Source organism: Prionailurus bengalensis, chromosome A2 (genome assembly GCF_016509475.1).
Source record: "Prionailurus bengalensis isolate Pbe53 chromosome A2, Fcat_Pben_1.1_paternal_pri, whole genome shotgun sequence".
Classification (NCBI taxonomy): domain Eukaryota; kingdom Metazoa; phylum Chordata; class Mammalia; order Carnivora; family Felidae; genus Prionailurus; species Prionailurus bengalensis.
Window position 1 is genome coordinate 21,009,694 of NC_057348.1, and position 18,321 is coordinate 21,028,014.

Sequence of the window (18,321 nt, forward strand, 5' to 3'; positions counted from 1 at the left end):
CGGGTCCTGTTACTGGGCGCTGAATCAGAAAAATCATTTTTCTTCATGCCTTTCAACTTGGTCTGTATTGCTGAGATACGTGAAATGATGGGCATGTCCTGGTCCTCTGGTAGTGACTGCGGACCTGGCTGGGGTGGCAGACCCTCCTGCTCGGCGTGAACCCAACTTTGTCTTCACTGCCCACTGCCACCCCAGCCCTGCAGCTGAGGGGCCCTGAGCAGGCCAGGCCCCGTGGTGGCCATTACACTCCAGTTCCTCCCCTCTAATTGTGGTCCTGCCACAGCGGTTTCCCTCCCTGCTTTCCCTTCTCAGCTACTGCCTTGGCCTCAGGCTTCCCTGTGAAAGTAGGGCAGTCAGAAGGGAACTGCTTGTCTGTCCCCACTGAATCCTCCAGCCCGTCTGCCCTCTATACCTGGTGATTGTGTCCCTTGCAGAGACAGTGCACGTGTCCGTGCTTCTCTGTCTGACTCCTTTTTTTTCTGGGTCCTATGGTTTCTAGCACCTTCCTACAACCACCTCTAACCTCCTCAGTCATGAGGTCATGAATTTGTTCCCATTGGCCTACAGCAGGCTTTGTCACCCACCCACTAAATAAGCCAGCTCTCCCTTAGTCTAGACCCCCTTTGGGCTACTGCCCGTCCCCTCTGTTCTGCCTCTTTCCCGATCAGCTGCCTCACTTGGTCCTCTGTCCTGCGCCTGCGGAGGCTACTTTTTTTTTTTTTTTTTTTTTTTTTTTAGCCACATTTTGTCTCTATCTTACCAAATCCAATGTTTTTCCTTTCATTGGCTCTCCCAGTGGTCTTTGCGGTGTCTGTCCTTGGCCTTTTCACAGCTTCCTTCTCTGACCTGTGCTACCAGCCTCTCCTGAACACTGAACTCTCTCACGAACTGGTCCCTTTTTGAATGTTGGGTACCCACCAGCCTCATCTCTAATTGCACTTAGCACTTCCCTCATACCATGTGATCTCTCCCAGCCCTGGGCTTTCAGTTCCAGCTGGTCGCTGCTGACTGCTGTCGAACACCTCGAACCACACAGGTCCAGAGGCACCTCGGCCTGCCCACTCCTCTGCCTTCTCTTCCCTTGTCTTCCAGCATCTACCCACTTACTTTGGTCCCTCATGGAGAAGTCCGCTATCTTTTCTCACACGAGACTGTTGGCAAAGTTCTATAAATTCTGACATACGTGTCAGGCTAGCCCACTTCCTATCACCTCTGCTACTGCGATCCCAGGTGTGCTATCATCCTGGCATCTGCCCCAGCCTCGACCCCACACGGTAGCCTGAGAGAGCTTTTAAAATTATAAAGTGTATTATGTCCCTCCCCTGCAGAGAACTTTCCTGGGCCTTCCAGTGGCACTAGGATTAAATTCCAGCTTGTTCACACAAGCTGACCATATTCTCTGCGGTCGGGATCCCATCCCACCTCCATTCTCGATTTGTTCACTCTGCTTCATGCGTTGATGCACTCTCCTAGGCCTCAGACCTCCCAGGTGCGCTCCAGCTTCTGGGCCTTGCTGTTAGCCATTGTTTCTTCCCCGGATTTTTCTAGCCTGGATCATGGCATGGCTGCCTCTCTTCACATAGGTCAAGAGTCCTGAGGAGACCTTTCCTGAGCCCCGGGATAAGGCAACCCAGCCCCTCTAGTGTTCTCACTGTCACCTGACCTCCTATTGTGCTGCCCTTCCAAGCACCGGTCATTGCCCGCAGTGACTTTCCCCTGTTGATCATGTGCTCTGTCTCCTCACTTCTATATCCCCAGTGCCCAGCACAGTACCTGACACACAGCAGGCACTGAGCAAGTGTGTGTTGAATGAAAGGGGGTTTTCTTCACTGTAGCTGCCATAATAAAACACCCCAGACACCAGGAGACATCCATTTCTCACAGTTCTGGAGGCTGGGAAGGTCAAGATCAAGGTGCTAACAGATTCAGTTCCTGGTGAGAGGCCTCTTCTTGGCTTGCAGACTATTCTCTTCTTGCCATAAATTCACATGACCTTTTCTCAGAATGTGCAGAGAGAGGTCTCCTTCTTCCTCTTTCTCTCAGGCCACTAATCCCACCATGAGGGCCTCACTTCATAATCGAATCTAATTATTTTCCAAAGGCCTGCACCTCCAATACACCACACTGGGGTCAGGGCTCTAATACATGAATTCAGAGAGTACACATTCAGCCCATACCAAATCTACTTCACTGGAAAACATAGGTGAGCTGAAAGAACCCCAAGCAACTGGAGGACAAAGACAATGCCCGGCCTTGCTCCCCTCTCTTAGCTCTAGTAGGGCAGCTGTGGATCTCTCCTCCCTGGAGACAGTTGTACTGGCATTCCTGCCTGGGGCGCACCCTTCTCCAGGACTGGCCCTAGAGAGAGGGGCTGAGTTCTGGTCCCATCAAATAAAGCCACACATCTAGGCAGCCACTGGGCACGATGGGAGGCAACATCACCTCGCAACCACCACACAGTTCCTTTCTGCTCAGGAAACATGTCTCACTTGCTTTCCCAGCCCTGTTTCCACATGAGCGGCTGGGCTTTCCCATTGTCCCCCCCCCAACTCACCCCGTGTTCCCACGCCGGGAACTCCCTCCACCTCTTTTCCTCCCAGTGTGACTTGTTCCTCCAGCCTGGGTAATGTTTCTCTCTGAATACTTAGCAAGACTTCCCTTCCTTCTCATAATACCCAGAGCCAGCTGGGTCAACGAGGTTGGTCACCTTCCTTCTCTCCTCACTGCTACTTGGGGTTATGAGAAATAAGGATGGTGGTACCATCTGCAGGAAGTGGATGGGATTCATGAACTGCTTAAAAATGAGAAGCTGGGCTTCTAATAGGGTCTTGAGTGTAGAAATGTGTGATATCATAGAAATCTTCCAAGAATATGGAGACGTCAGGAGCATTACAGTATCCTTGAGGGAAAAGATAGTTGTCGTCGTTGAGCTGAGTTGTTGTCATTGAGTTGTCATTTCCAATCTTAGCGGGGAGAATTTCCTTATATTTAAGTTTTCCTCTATCAGATTTCCCTAGTCTTGTGCCCAGACCTCTGTTTGTCTAGTACTCACTGCCCCATGACAGCAAAAAGCACAGGAGGCAACACCAGGGTCCTGCTCCCAGCTTCCTGTGCCCCTGATTCAATCACATCTGCCTCCGAAACCCGTTCAGTGCTCCAGGTGGAGGGTCAGTCTCTGGATACAGAGATGAAAAAGCAAAGCCACATCAGCATGAGCCCCTTACCTAATAATGATGACTGGGGGCTGCTAGGTTTCTCAGACCTTCACACACGTTAGCACCAAGCCTTCTAACAGCCTGCAGAGTAACCCCAGCCACCCCTATTTACAGATGAGCAAACTGAGGCTCCAAAGGGGAGGTCGCCCACCGCCCAAGATAATCCAAATGGCAGAGCCAGTACTTAGCCCAGGTGAGCTGACTTGAGTGCCACTCTTCCCCAGCCTTACAGAGCCAGGCCACAGCTGGTGCTTACGCTCCACGTCCAGCAGTGCAGAAGAGAGGGCCTGGAGCCAGCCACGGGTGCCCTTCTTGAACACAGCGCCATGGCAGTCCCTCTCAGCAGTCCCACCCGAGCCCAGGTCTTGGGATAATGGAGCTCTGTCCCTTCTGATCCTGGAGACAACAGCAGAACTTTTTTCTGTAGGTTGAACCTAGGGCCATGTATCTTCAGACTCCCTTAAGCCAACAGTCATTCTACCATAGCCCCCATGCTTCATCTCTAAAATGCTCTTCTGAATCTGAGGCCCCAAAAGAACCAGAACTGTGAGCATGAGGTAGGTGGGTACATGAAGGTTCCGTCTGGGAACTGCCTGAGGGCAGACTCAGCTGTCCTGAGATATAGGCAAATAGTGTCCCTGCATGCAAAACATGGGGCCCTGGATTGGGCCCTGCTTCCCGCTCCTAGGTGTGGCCGGAACAGCCTAAGAGCTGTTTGGCAAGGGCCTCCCCTAGACTCCGGCCTGAGTGAAAGTTCTTGTTCTCTTTTCTCCCCAGGCACAGGCCAAGGAAGTATGTGAGGCCATGCCATTCCTTCTGCCTGCTCCTCCAGAAGCTGAGAGGCCCTCTCAAGAGGCAGGATAGAGCCCATGTGGGACTTTTTTTTTAAAGTTTATTTATTTATTTTGAGAGAGAGTGGTGGGGGGGTAGGGGAAGAGAGAGAGGGAGAGAGAGAATCCCAAGCAGGCTCCGTGTTGTCAGCATGAAGCCCAATGCAGGGCTTGATCCCCACAAAAACCATGAGATCATAACCTGAGCTGAAAACAAGAGTCAGATGCTTAACTGTTTGACTGAGCGACACAGGCTCTCCTATGTGGGACTTCTGACTGGTGGATCAGACCTGTCTTTCCAGCTGGAAAGCAGGTAACAGAGGCCACCAGCCTGCCATAGGAGCCCCTGTGCCCAAGTCAGAAAGAGGAAGGTGGCCCATACTTCTTTCCCAATTATGCCCTGGAGCGGGGGGCAAAAGCAGCACCCTACCCCCTGACCCCAGGGCTGCCCACAATCAGGCTGCAAGACCAGCCAAGACTGCGGCCAGCTCCAGTCTTCCACCCTAAGAATCCTGGAGCAACTGGGCTGGCCTCCAACTGTCCCAAGCCAGCCAAACTGCTTCCACTCTGCTGCCACCCCAGGTCCCAGCTCTAACTTTCTGGCTGTACATGTCTCTTCTCCTCAAAAGGTAGGCTCAGCTGTGGGGACAGTGAAGCAGCAACCCAGGACAAAGCAACCTCAAAGGCTCCAGGCCTGACATGACCCACAACTCCCCACACACTTGAGTGCAGACTCTATCAGTCTGTCTCCAAACACTGGTCATTGGTGCTTCGAGCAATGTCTGGAACCCTACACTGGATATCAAAACTAGAAATGCACACACATACTTCACCCTCATCGGATGTGGCTGTGTCTCCCACCTAAATGCAATCAGCTGTGAAAGGCAAGGGCAGGGAAGGCAGGCCCACTTTTGTAGCCAGGTCGTGGCTCACCCAGGTGTCCCTTTGATGTCAGAACAGAGACCCAGCATGCACTCTAGGTGAAAACAGAAGGGGACTGGCTGTGAGCTCACTCTAGAATCTTCTGTGGCTCCCAGCTCCTTGCTTTGGGGAGCTACCCAAGGGCCTCTCCCCAGCCTGGGCCAGCCTCTTAGGCACAGCACAGGCATGGCCACCAGAGGGCACAAATGTCCCTCTGAACTCCCGACAAAGCTTTCCCCCTTGGCTTGGGAATGAATGCTCCCCAGGGCTGCTGCTTCTCAGGACTTTGCCAGGGGGCAGAAATGAAGCAGGTCTGAGGCACCCAGGTGGCTCAGTCAGTTAAGCATCAGACTTTGGTCATGATCTCGTGGTGCTCCTTCACGATCTCATGGCACTTCAGATCCTCTGTCCCCCTCCCCCACTCCCTCCCCCCACTCCCAACCCCTCTTGTGCTCTCCCTCTCTCAAAAGTAAATAAACTTTAAATATATAAGTATAATATTAGTATTATATAAGTATAATATATAAGTATATATTATACTTATATACTTATAAGTATATAATATATAATATATAAGTATACTTATATGTTATACTTATATAAGTACAATATATATACATATATATTATTTAATTTGTATTTATTTTTATATTATTTAATTATATATTATATTTTATATGTATAAAATATATTTTATATATTATATTTTATATATTTTATATTTTTTATTTATTATTTTTTATATTTATTATTATATATTTATATATTATATTTTATATATTTATAAATATTATATTATTTAATTATATATTAAGTTCTCTGCCTTCAAGCCATTTTCAGTCCTGCAGGTGTGGGAGACAGATCCTGAGACCAATATACAACAGAGAGGTACTGACCCAGCCTGGGGACAGCAGGACACATGGGGAGGGGTTAAAAGGGGCAGGAGACCCAGCCTGCTTTCCAGACCAAGCAGCTGCCCTTAGCAGCTTCCCTCCCCTGCAGACCTGTGTCCTGTGGGCCCTCCCTTTTTCTCCTTTAAATTTCTCTCAAATCACCTCTTGTCCCTCCTCACTTTAGGAAGGAAAGCCTGGCGAATTCTCCCTTCTTTCCTCCCACTCACACCTTCAGTGAGCTCAGGGTTAGCCATTCAGCCTACTAGTAGCATTTATTGAGCATCTGCTATGTGCCAGGGGTGGGAGTTGGGGAGGCAGAGCAGTGGTGTTGCAGGGCCAGCAGGCCCGGCATCCCAGGCAGACAGGCAAGGTGTAGGAGGCTTGGGGTGCTGGGCGGTCACTCTGCCGTCGTGGGGCCCCGGCAGAAGTTCTGGTTATAGAAGTGCTGGTTGTCCCTGGTCAGGGCCGTGCCCAGCTGGGCCCAGAAGCTGCGCTGGCCACTGGGCTGGTGGGGCCAGAGGAGGACGCTCTGGCGGCAGAGGCGCTGGCGCAGCCGCACATAGCGGGAGCGGTGGGCGTCAGGGCGCAGGATCACCAGCACCACAACGTCCTTGCGGTCCTCCAGCAGGCGCTGCTGGGCCAGCAGAAAGCTGGCGCGCAAGAGGCCGCTGACCCTGTCTGTGTGGGCCAGCACAAACAGCATCTTGCGGCTGCTGTAAACTGAGGCCCACAGGTTCTCAAAGAGCGTTTTACCGGGTAGCCAGTCACGTTCCTCCAGGCACAGGCGGAGCGCTCGGCGTCCACGGCGCTCCTCTAGCCGTACCCGCAGCTCATTGTACACCCAGTCGGCCACCGCGCTCTGTGCCTTGTCGAAGACCACAAAGGCATCGTAGGGCAGGGAATCCGTGCCCCGCCGCCGCCCCCGCCGGGGCAGCCAGGCCAGGCACAGGTGGAAGCAGTACCAGAGGTCCCAGCCACAGAGGTGGTGCAGCATGGGCACGGCCAGGCCCAGGGCCACGGTCAGCAGTGAGAGGCCAAAACAGTCCCAGGAGAGGGCCTCATCCAGGCAGAGGCGCAGATCCTGCGCAAAGATGCTGCGGCCCTGGAGCTGACCTGGACTGCCACACTTGACGTGGCCTGGCAGGCCAGGCACTGCAGCCTGCACCTCCAGCAAGAAGTCCACGAAGGCCGCCCCACAGGCGCAGTGCAGGGGGTTGCCAGTCACATCTAGGACTTTCAGGGTGCCCGCTAGAGAACCAAACCAGGAGGGCTCTACCGTCTTGAGGGCGTTGGCACTGAGGTTGAGCTCTCGCAGCCTTGTGGCCAGAGCAAAAAAGCTGGAGGCCACAAAGCTGATGCTGTTGCTGCTGAGGTCCAGCCTCTGGAGCTGGGTCCCGTTAGGCAAGCTGCCGTTGCTCAGGGCCTTCAGCTGGTTTCCCGCCAGGTCCAGGGCTTCCAGCCTGGGGAGGAGGACCAGGCTGCTCCAGTTGAAGAAAGCCAGATAATTGTCACGGAGACGCAGCAGCCGCAGGCTCTTGGGGAGGTTGTCCAGGGTGCGTGGCAAGAGGGTATGCAGGCGATTCTGGGACAGATCCAACCGGACCAGGCTCCTCAGGCCTCGGAAGAAGCGGAGATACAGGTCTCCCTCGGCCCACATCCGGCTCAAGGCATTGCCGCTGAAGTCCAAGGCCCGCAGCGAGGCGCTGCAGAGCTGCTGGGACACACGGCTGTGGATGTCGTTGTGCGCCAGGCTGAGATAGCGCAGGGCCGGCAGCTGTGCCACAAAGCTGAGGTTGTGACCCACGCCCTGCATGCTGAAGGGTTGGCTGTTGTAGCTGAGGTCCAGGGCCTCCAGCCGCGGCAGCTCCGTGAAAGAGCGCCCATGGTACAGGTCCAGCTTGTTATGGGACAGGTCCAGCACCTGCAGGCTGGTCAGCGGCATAAATTGTGAGCCGTTGACTGCCTGCGAGATGCTGTTGCGGCTCAGGAGCAGGCACTGGAGGCGCGAGAGCCGGGCAAACATCTCTGGCTGGATTGTCACTAGGTTGTTCCGTGACAGGTCCAAGGTGAAGTTGAGGGTCTTGCAGCCTGGCATAAAGCCCTCGGAGCTAGGGGTGCCCGGTGGGCCCAGAGCTAGGTCCCCAGATAGCAGCCGGACTCTCTCCCCACCATCCACTTCCCCCGTGGCAGCCGCCAGCTCCATGGCTCCACTTATGCGGTTGTCTGACAGGTCCACGTATCGCAGGCCAGGGAAGGCCCCGAAGATGCTGAGCTGGGCCTGATTGATGAAGTTCATCTGCAGGTGCAGACTCTGGAGCATGGGCAGGTGGACCAGCGACCGGAGCGTGGTCTCGCTGAGCGAGCGGAAGAAGATGCCATGCATGTCCAGCTGCTGCAGGGAGAGCAGGCTCCCGAAGGAGGGCGCCAGATGCAGGTGGGCAAAGGACACCTTCTTGTGGTAATTGAAAGACAAGTTGAGTCTGCGCAGCTGGGCCAGGCCCTGGAAGGCTGTGGTTTTGGTGATGCAGTCGTATAGGAAGTTCTCACTCAGGTCCAGCACCATGAGGTTGCCCAGGGCATGGAACCATCTGGGGTTCAGGTTGTAGAGAGAGCTGTCCTTCAACACCAGGCCTTCAAGTTTGCTCAGGTGGCTGAAGGTGTCAGGGTGCAGGTGCGGGAAGCCCTTGGGGCACTCCATACAGGGGTTGCGGGCGTGGTCACAGCGACGGCAGTTCCCACCCACATCGAGCACACGCAGGGCGGTCAGGTTGGCCAGGTCCTCAGGTGCCAGGGTGATGATGTGGTTGTAGGACAATAGCAGGTACTCCAGGCTGGGGGGCAGGCCGCGGGGCACCGCAGTGAGGTTGTTGTACTTGAGTGACAGGTGCGTAAGGTTGCCCAGGCCAAGGAGGGCACCCGGGGCCACCTGCAGGGCCTGCGGGCAGGGGTTCTTGTAGTAGCAGTTGCCATCCAGGAACAGGAAGCGCAGGGAGTGCAGCCCTGCGAGGTTGGCAGGGTCCAGCACCAGGATGTTGGTACGGCTCAAGGACAGGGACACGAGGGAACTGGGCAGGGCGGGTACTGTCGTGATGCTGTTGTAGCTCAGGTTCAGCTCCTCCAGGGTGGGCACGGCCAGGAAGGTGTGGGGCTCAATGGTCATGTGACAGGGGAAGTGCATGGGGCTGAGGCTGGCGGGTGGGCAGTTCCATTTGAGGTTGAGACGCCGCAGGCTGGACAGGTGGACAAAGTCGGAGTCGTGGAGGTGGTGGATGCGGTTGGAGTACAGGGAAAGGCTGGTGACGTTACCACGGGGCGCTGCCGCCGAGAAGTGGGGCACGGACTTGAGGAACAGCCAGTCACAATTCACCAGGCCGTGGCGCTGGAGCTCACAGGGCAGGAAGGCAGGCAGGGTGCCCTGGGCCAGGGCCACGGCCAGCGCGGCAGCCTGCACCAGGAGAGACAGGGGGTGCAGGGCGCCACGGCAGGGGCCCTGTGGGACTGTGAGTGTGCAGCCCCAGCCCAAATCCACCTGCCCCCCTTCCTGGGGTCTCCCAACAGGGCTCCTAAACCCTCTCCCCAAGCCTTCCCCGGGGAGGCTCTTGCCTCTCTGCCCAGCACCCACCCCACTTCTAGGCCTCACGGAGAACTTAGACTCAAGTCTCAGACCCAGCCTTCAACTCAGAACTGCTTCTGCAACCTGGAATCCAGAATCACGATCTAGAACTTTTACTCAAAACCAAACCCCAGCCAGACAGAAGAGCCAGGCAGGCAGTCAACAGGCCCACCAGGTTCTCCCTGACTTTCCCTTTTCCTTCCTCAGAGGTCATTTCTCTTCCTTCCTGAGCAAGGAGTCATCTGGCTCCCTTCCATGCAGCCACCCTGAAAAGCCCCCTGTGTCCTCCCCCAACCTCCCCCAACTCCTCCCTCTCCCTTTGGCCAAGTCCCAGGAAGGAATGAAGGTCTTCTGCTGGGGTCCAGGCTGAGGACCACCCAGGGCCCTGGCTGGGATGGGCACTGCCCAGCTCTTCCCCCTCTACCCACCTCTCCCAGCCCAAACACTCAACCCACTGTAGGTCAGAACAGATCAGAGGGGGTGGGCAGCAATGGGCCAGACAGGGCCTAGTCCTGTCGTGTCCACCTTGCTTGTAGCCCCCTTGCCTCCACTGATTGAAGCCCTAGGCCTCAGCCTTCTTATCCACACAATGGGTTTGGGTCTCATTGCCTAGAGAAAGGCGCCTGGTCTGATATCTTCAGGGTTCAGTGAGTGTCCCCAGGGCCAGGTTGGGGGATAACCCCCTTCACTATTGTCTGCAGCCACCAAACCCGCCTCTCCCTCACCACCTCCCACCGCCCCCCTTCCCTGGGGGCCTGAGGGCTGCTGTCCTACCATGACAGGGAGTGGGGGCTTCTCCAGAGGGTCTGGATGGCAGACTGGGCAGCGATGGCAGAGAAGAATGCCTGGAGCTCGCAGACCCTTCCCACAGTGTAGGCTCAGAGAACAGAGGAAGTGAGAATTTAGAAATAACACAGTAGCCCCCTCCCTGGCCCCCATCCTGCCCACAGCGAGAGGTGGTGGGTGGTGTGGTGAGTCAGAGGCCATTTGCATAGGCAGACGCAGACAGCCCCTTCACTCCTTCCTCTTTCCACTCCCCCACTGCCCCCCACCCTATCCCAACAGTGTGCCACAGCAGGAGAGGGCCTCATACCTGTTATCAGGGAGAGACGGAGGCCCAGAGCCCAGCGTCAGGCCAATGAGAAACTGGAACTGAGGGCAGTGCTGGACGTGGGCTGGGCGTGCTGACCCGATGTCGGGGCACCCTGTCCCAAGAAGACTCTCACCCTCACACCTCAGCCCCTCGGCCCCTGCCCCAAAGGGAGCTCTCTCGGGCCAGTGGTTCCCACATCTGCCCTTTCCCTGTCCCTGCGGCCCCGTCCCCAGAGCTCCGCAGGGCCTGACATACCCGGGAGCACAGCAGCATTGGCCCCAGCCAGGCTGCACCTGCCTCCACCACAGCTAGCCACTTCCTCCAGGAGCAGGGCCTCCTCATCTGCATCCCCAGTGTGCCTGGGGGCCTGTCCAAGCACCTACCCCACCCCACAGCTGGGCCAGCTGAGTGGATCTTCACATGCTCCCTCTGACCCAGTAGATCATAACAGGCCCAAAGTCTCAGGGTGACCTGGGCCCCTCAGCAAGTCTTGTTGGCTCCACCTTCAGAATCTGCCCATCGCCCACCATCTCCACATTCACCGGCCTGGCCTGAGCCGCCATCATCTCTTCCTAGACCAGTGCAGTTACCACCAAGTCGTGGGTTGCCCTGCTTCTGCTCTCCTACCCCACAGCCTATTCACATTGAGCCCCTAAGTCACGTTACGTCCTTCCTCTGCTCAGACTCCTCCTTGGCCCTTTCTGGAATCAAAGGCACAGTCCACATAATGGCCAAAAAGGTCCTATGGGATCTGGCCTCCCATTGCCTCCCCGACTGGTCTCTACCCACACTGGCCTCCTTTCTCTGGCTTGAATAGTCCCATGCAGTTTCCCACCCCAGGGCCTTTGGACTTACTGTTCGCTCTGCCTGGAAGCTCTTTTCCTAGATATTCACATGGCCCCTTCCATTGCCCCCTTTATATCTCAGCTCACACATTACCCTCTGGAGGCCTTCCCCAACCTTCTTTTACACCTCTCACCCTGGATCTGGCACTCCTAAGCCCCTTTTACCTGCTGCTTTTCTTCGTCCTAAGTTTTTACCTGCTAACACATCATACCATTGATTTTCCATGGTTTCTTGTAGTTTGTCTTATTCCCCTGCTGGAATGTCTGCTTCTTAATGGCAAGAGTCTTTTTGTCTGTATACCCAGGGCCGAGAGTGCCCAGAACATCATAAGGTGGTCACGATTTGCTAAGCCCATGAGTCTCCAGCACTCAGCTCTGGGCAGGCACAGAATGTCTCTGAATGATGGCTGGATGAATTAATGAATGAACAAATAGGGCTTTGGCTTGGGCTAGATACCTGCTACCCTTGCTTTTCCATGCCCACCTCTGGGTGGCTATCCTGGAAGGTAGGTTCCAGGCTGCCAGGCATCCAGCTGGCACACAGGCCCAGGGCTTTAGCAGTGTGGGAGTGATGGCACGGTCTTCCTACCCACCTAGGAACCAGTGTTTGGGGATGGATGAGGACAGGCCACCCTCTCTAGATCCTGACTAGGGTTCCAGCTCTCCTCTTTGTAATTCTAGGGTCTTTAGTAGGGGCTGGGAAAGGCCTCAGGGATGGGACACTCCCCTGAGCCTCAGCCCAAGATGTGCTCCCCAAAGAAAGGACAGTGCCCATTCAGCAGCTGAGTCCCAGCCACTGACCCCTCATGTCCCCATCCCTACACACCTCCCACCTGGCATAGGAGGGGTCTCCCACCCCCTTCTCAGGTACAGACTGAATTTCTGGCTCCCACTGAATCCCAAGCCTAAAGAGTCCCTCCCAGAGACCCTGGGACCAGGGAGCCAGACCCTTGTGGGCAGAAACGCAAATATGAGGGAGAGGGCCAATGAGCTGACAGGTCTTCACGCACACACACACGTGTGGACTGGAGACACCAAGATCCAGAGGTCCAAGATCCATGCCGCAGCCCCAAAGAGGCCAGGAAGCCCAGCAGGCAGAATGTACCCAGTGTGGCAGACTGAAGAATGCCCCAAGGAGATCCACATCCTAATCCCCAGAATCTATGAATATGTTACTATACAGGATAAAAGGGGCCTTGCAGATGGGAGGAAGTGAAGGATCCTGAGCGGGGAGAGTATCTGGAAAGCGGGGAGGTGAATATAATCACAAGCATCCTTGAGACAGAGGCACAGGGGGTCTGACTACTGAAGGAGGCATGTGACCGGGAAGCAGGATCGGAGATACCACCTCTCTGGTTTGAAGATGGGAGCAGGGAATGCAGGCAGCCTTTTCAAGCCAGACAAGGTGACAGATGCTCCCCCCCTCCTCCCAAAGGAACAAGTCCTGCCAGCAACTGGATTTCAGCCCTATCAGACTTTGACCCTGTTAGGTTCACAAGAAGTGCTAAGATAGTAAATATGTGGGGGTTTAAGCCACTAAGCTTATGGTATTTTGTTACAGCAACCACAGGACACTAATACACCCAGATGCTCCATATCACCATGAAGGTGTGCCTGCCTTTTGGGCCAAGCTCCTGTCAACAAGGGGACCTGTGTGAGGCTTGTGTTCTCACGCACACAGACACACGTCTTCCCATACACCTGTAGCCAGGAGTGCTGGAGCCCCACCTAACAGGCTCACAGACCCGCTTCGAAGGTGAAAGCATGCAGTTATATACACGGGGCCTCCCGATTCCCAGTGTCAGAGGTGGATCCCTCAGGGCCAGACTCAGGTGTTGATTTAAAAATATTTTATTCTTTAAAAAATACAGCATTCAACCATCTTATTCTGCAGGGACACCCTACCCCAGCCCTGACTAAACCCACCCCTGTGGCCAAGGCTTCTGGGATGTGCTAGGATCCTAGTCTCAGTTCCCCTGGGGGCCAAGCTCATTCTAGGCTCCCTACCCAGCGCCCTTGAGCCAGGCAGGCAGGGTCCCCAGACCCCCTGGGCACACAGATGAGAGGCAGGGACAGCAACAGGGGAAGGTCACAAAATGCCAGTTCCAGTGGCTCTCAGAAGCTGCAAGAGTGTTCTGTCAGCAGCCCTCCTGCCCCACAAGAAGCAACCCTCCCCTGGAGCCCAGGCTGGGAAGGAGGCAGGTGGCCAGGAGCGGTGGGGCACACAGCCCCACAGTCCACATGCCAGGGCAGCTCAGGTCCGGCCACCTAGCTGTCATCCCCGTTCTCGCCAGGACCACGGATGAGGCGCTTGTGGCCCCGCTTGCCCCCTGGGCCCTTGGGCTTGGCGAAGGCCTGCTTGAAGGCGTGTTGTTTGGGGTGCACCTCGTCGTAGAGGAACTCGGCTGTCAGCTCCGCCCCATCTCCAATCTCAATCTGCATGGGGCAAGGCAGTGGTCTGGTGGGGGGCCCCCGACACATACCACCCTTGGTCACCTCCACTCCTAGGGCAGCCCCTTGACCTCTCACACTCTAGCCTTGGGTCTCCTCCCAGATCCCCCCACCTGGAATGCCACCTCCAGGAACGCATTGCTGGGGCCCACTGCCCTGTACGCCTTGGTGACACCCTATCTGCCTTTCAGACCCTGGGAGAGCAGAGTCATGGGCGGCCAAGACAAGGGCTTGTCCATGCCACCAGTCAGATGGGCACCTTGGGAATGAATGCTACCCCTTGGGCCTCATCCACATCCATCCCACAAGGCAATAATGACCCCTGCCCTGCCACTGTCTTGGGACTCCAATGCCCCATGTGGAGGGTGGTGTTAAAGGCCCCTTGGTTGATGAGGCTCTGGGGAATGGGCACCCACCTTCTTGGAGATCTCCAGCTGGAAGTCCTGCTCCACAGAGTCGAGGAGGCGACTCTTACAGCTGGAATAGAGCATGCGCTCCTTGATGCTGCACTTGTACCCCGGCATCGAGTAGATGAACACTGTGGGGAATGGGGACGTGAGCAGAGGCTGGGGGACCTGCTGACCCACGCCCCCTGCAGCAAGCCCACCCAGCCATAGGCCAGTGTTGCTTCTATTCAGCCACGGGCGTGGGGGCGCTGCTGTGGCCACTCACCCACAGACTCAAGGTGGTCACCCTCATGGGTGTGCTTGTAGAGGAAGAAGTGGTAGCGGGCAGCATCTCGGGGCACCCTCGAGGGCAGCTGGGCCACTTCCGTGGGCTCTGTGTGCACCAGCTCAATGGTCTCCCGCTCCAGGTCCAGCTTCTACCAAGGGTAAGGGCGAGGTGAGGGCCTGAGCAGCAGAGGGCCCGGACCCACCCTAGCAAACAAGAAGTCCCCAAGGTGACAGGCAGGAGTCTGACTGTGGTCTCCCTTTCCCAGGATTCCCCACCTCAGTGGCCATCCACCATGGGGTCCCCACGAAGAGGCCACTCCTGAGCCCCCACCTCTGCCTTTGAAAGCTCTACGAGAGGAGGAAGTCCCACCAGGGGCAGTGGACAGGACAGTGGGGAAGGTCTCCACCTGAGGGAGAGGCCTCTTGGGGGACACATCATTTTGCTTGGAATGGGGAAGTCTAGGAGCACTTGGCTAGCTCAGTCAGCGGAACATGTGACTCGATCTTGTGAGTTCAAGCCCCACGTTGGGGCTTTAATGTTTTTACTTATTTTTGAGAAAGAGAAAGAGCACAAGCAGGGGAGGGGAAGAGAGAGAGGCAGACACAGAATCTGAAGCAGGCTCCAGGCTCTGAGCTGTCAGAACAGAGCCTGACACAGAGCTCAAACTTGTGAACCGCGAGATCATGACCTGAGATGAAGTCGGACACCCAACCGAGCCACCCAGGAGTCACAGGCATAGGGCTTACATTAAAAAAAAAAAAGAAGGCGTACCTGGGTGGCTCAGTTAGTTAAGCGTCCTCCTTTTGATTTCTTTTTTTTTTGTTGTTTTATTTAAAATGAGTGGGGGAGGGGCAAAGAGAGGGGCGGCGGGGGGGGGGGGGGGGACAGAGGCTCCAAAGCAGGCTCTGTGCTGACAGTGGAGAGCCCCATGTAGGGCTCGAACTCATAAACTGCGACATAGTGACCTAAGCTGCTGAAGTTGGATGCTCAACTGACTGAGGCACCCAGGTGCCCCCCCTTTTTTTCAATTGTGTATTTATTTTGAGAGAGCGAGACAGAGAGAGAGACATAGCACACTTGAGCAGGAGAAGGGCAAAGAGAGAGAGAGAATCCCAAGCAGGTTCTGCACTGTCACTGTGGAGCCCAACGAGGGGCTCGAACTCACAAACCATAAGATCATGACCTGAGCCAAAACCAAGAGTTGGATGCTTAACTGATTGAGCCACCCAGGTGCTCCCCGACTCTTGATTTAAAGTCATGATCTCACAGTTCAGAAGACTGAGCCCTGTGCTGGGGTCTGTGCTAACAGCACAGAGCCTGCTTGGGATTCTCTCTTGCCCTCTCTGCCCCTCCCCTGATCATGCATGCATGGGCACGTGCTTTCTGTTTCAAAAATAAATACGTAAACATTAAAAAAAAAAGAAAAAGAAAAAGAAAGAAAGCGGGAAGCCTAGGCCACTGGAGCAGAAAGACCCAACCTGGGGAAGGGGGCAGTCAGGGGAGCTGCAGAGGGAGTCTAGGACAGGAAGGGGCTCAGGTCTGAGGAGTCAGTGTGAACTCCAGGCTGAGTACGTGTACACAGTAAGAAGGGCAGAATGGGGACAGTGTCTCACACATGTCCCTGCATGTGAGCAAGGACTGGGCAAGGCAGGGGAACACATTGCATCTACTGTATGAGGCGTCTGCACTCAAACAGGAACAGGGAGCGACAGGGGAGCAGGAGGGGGGAGAGTGGGTCCCCGCAAGTACATAGGTGAGCTGAAGAGGACAGACTGGGTACTGAATGCACATCCGTGCACGTCTGAGCAAGAGCAGGGGAGGGGCACGGTGTGCCCTGCATGTGTGCCTGGGGCAGGGACAGGCACCCACCAGCTGGATGTAGTTGATGGTCTTCTGTTTGAGCTGCTGAAGTGCCCTCTGGGCTGCTGGCTGCAGTGGGAAGGTGAGGCCCTGCAGGGTCTGGTGCTTGCTCTCCACGCTGATCTCCGTCTTCACCTGGGGACGAGTAAAGAGTGAGTGAGGCCCTTACCTGCCTAACCAGGGTGTAGCCCCACTGGAGCACAGGCCCGGCCAGCTGGGCCTAACGTTACCTGGAGGGCCTCAGGGTGGGACTTTTGACCATTGGTCTGGTGCACCCACCTCGTTAATACGGATCTGCTGAAGCTCTCTCTCAGCTGAGGTCAACGGGGCGGGCGCTGCACAGGACGAGAGGTGCTTCTGGTACCCAGCAAAGGAGAGGTCATCCTGGCCAGTGGATGCAGAAGCATAAATGGGCACCTTGGGTTGCTGGGCTGGCAGAAGCCCACTGAGCACCCCAGCTTGCAGCCCCTGGACTTTCCCAGCCCTCTCCACTCCTCCCCAAGCCTGGCACCCACTTCCTATGTGACCCTGCATAACATCCCACACTCTGTGGGCCTGTGATCCCAGCTTGGTGGGGCCTGGCCTAGGGAGCCTACCTTCACAGTCCCAAAGAGCTCATCCTTGATGTGGCCGCCCCCAAACTCCTTCTTCACTGTAGCCCGTGTGGCTGCATACAGCATCTTCAGCCGCACCTGAAGGACAGGAGCTAAGCTGTGAGACCCATCCGGGCAGCGCTGTCTCTCTAGAGAAGCAGGCCAGAGCCTCTGGGTGGGAACCAGGTCATCGCTTTGTGCCCATATACCCAGCAGAGGGCGCAGCAGGGTGCGAGGACGAGAGTGGGTGGAGCCTCCCCAGCCCAACATCTCTGCCTCCCAGAGCCAGGCTGAGGTGGCTGGGGGGCCTCTGGGAGACATCGGGCTCCAAGCACAGGGCCTTGTCCTGTTTCAGACTCTGAGGCAGGACCTGGTATCTCTCCCCTTGGACTTCCCAGGGCAGGGTCTTGTTATTTCATTCAGATCCAGCTTCCCCTCTCCCCTGGTCTGGGAACTGGGCAGGGATCCTTAGGACTCACAGGAGAATTGTCAGGTGACCAGGCGAGGAAGAGCCACTCGAAGCCCTGGGCGTTCTGCGAGTCCAGGCGGTAGAGCAGATAACAGGGCTGCTGGGCATCCAGCAGCGGCAGCACGGCCCTGTCGTAGTCCTGGTCCCAGCAGCCCGCCAGCTCCCGCGAGGCACCTAGCACGAGCTGCTCTGGGGGCAGAGGCCGGGTGAGCCAAGGAGTAGCCATCTCCCATACCCACCTCAGACCATGGGCCCTCTTGGCTGGGGCTCAGGTCTGCCGGCCACTCCACCCACCTTTCCCTGGAGCCCCCAAGTCCCTGAAAGATGAGGCTACGTGACTGAATCTGCGAACAAGCGAACGAATGAATGAAGCACAGAGCTGCCAGCTATATGAACACACACATATATGCACAGAAATGGCCTCGAGAATGCTCCCACAGATAACTAAGCATGGACAAACACGAGAAGACATGTGGCTGCACTGCCCACAGCCACCAACAATGCAGTCCCCTCACAATCACCCACACACTCAGACCCACCCCACTGGCATGGCTGCTCAGGCACAGCCCCACTGTGTCACTTCCTGCTCCCCTCCTCTCTTGGCCTAAGATTCTAGGGGTACCTGCAGCACACCATTCTCAGAACAACTGTGCTGAGGGAGGTGGGGCCTAGCCTCAGGCCACAGGGACCTGCCAGAGCAAAAGCATGTGGGAAAGAGGGAGACAGGGGCTCTTATCAGATACTATATAAATCTGTACTCTGTTGCCACTGGCCAGCTGTAGTCCCCCCCCCCCCCAAATTAACAAACCTCTTAACGCCTGGGGTCAATAGGCCGGCCACCTCCCTGGCTGGTGCACACTGGC

The 18,321-nt window shown here is 56.0% G+C and overlaps 1 protein-coding gene across 1 annotated transcript; it reads right to left on the minus strand.

The window, feature by feature from the left end:
* Nucleotides 1-6,112: 6,112 nt before the first annotated feature.
* Nucleotides 6,113-16,519, minus strand: TLR9 (toll like receptor 9). Its single transcript, XM_043587511.1, has 5 exons — nt 16,406-16,519; nt 14,534-14,684; nt 14,278-14,399; nt 10,247-10,349; nt 6,113-9,349 (listed from the first exon to the last, which is right to left on the minus strand). The coding sequence occupies exons 2-5, from the start codon at nt 14,597-14,599 to the stop codon at nt 6,257-6,259; spliced, it is 3,384 nt and encodes a 1,127-aa protein (XP_043443446.1). The 5' UTR covers nt 14,600-14,684; nt 16,406-16,519; the 3' UTR covers nt 6,113-6,256.
* Between the last annotated feature and the right edge of the window lie 1,802 nt (nt 16,520-18,321).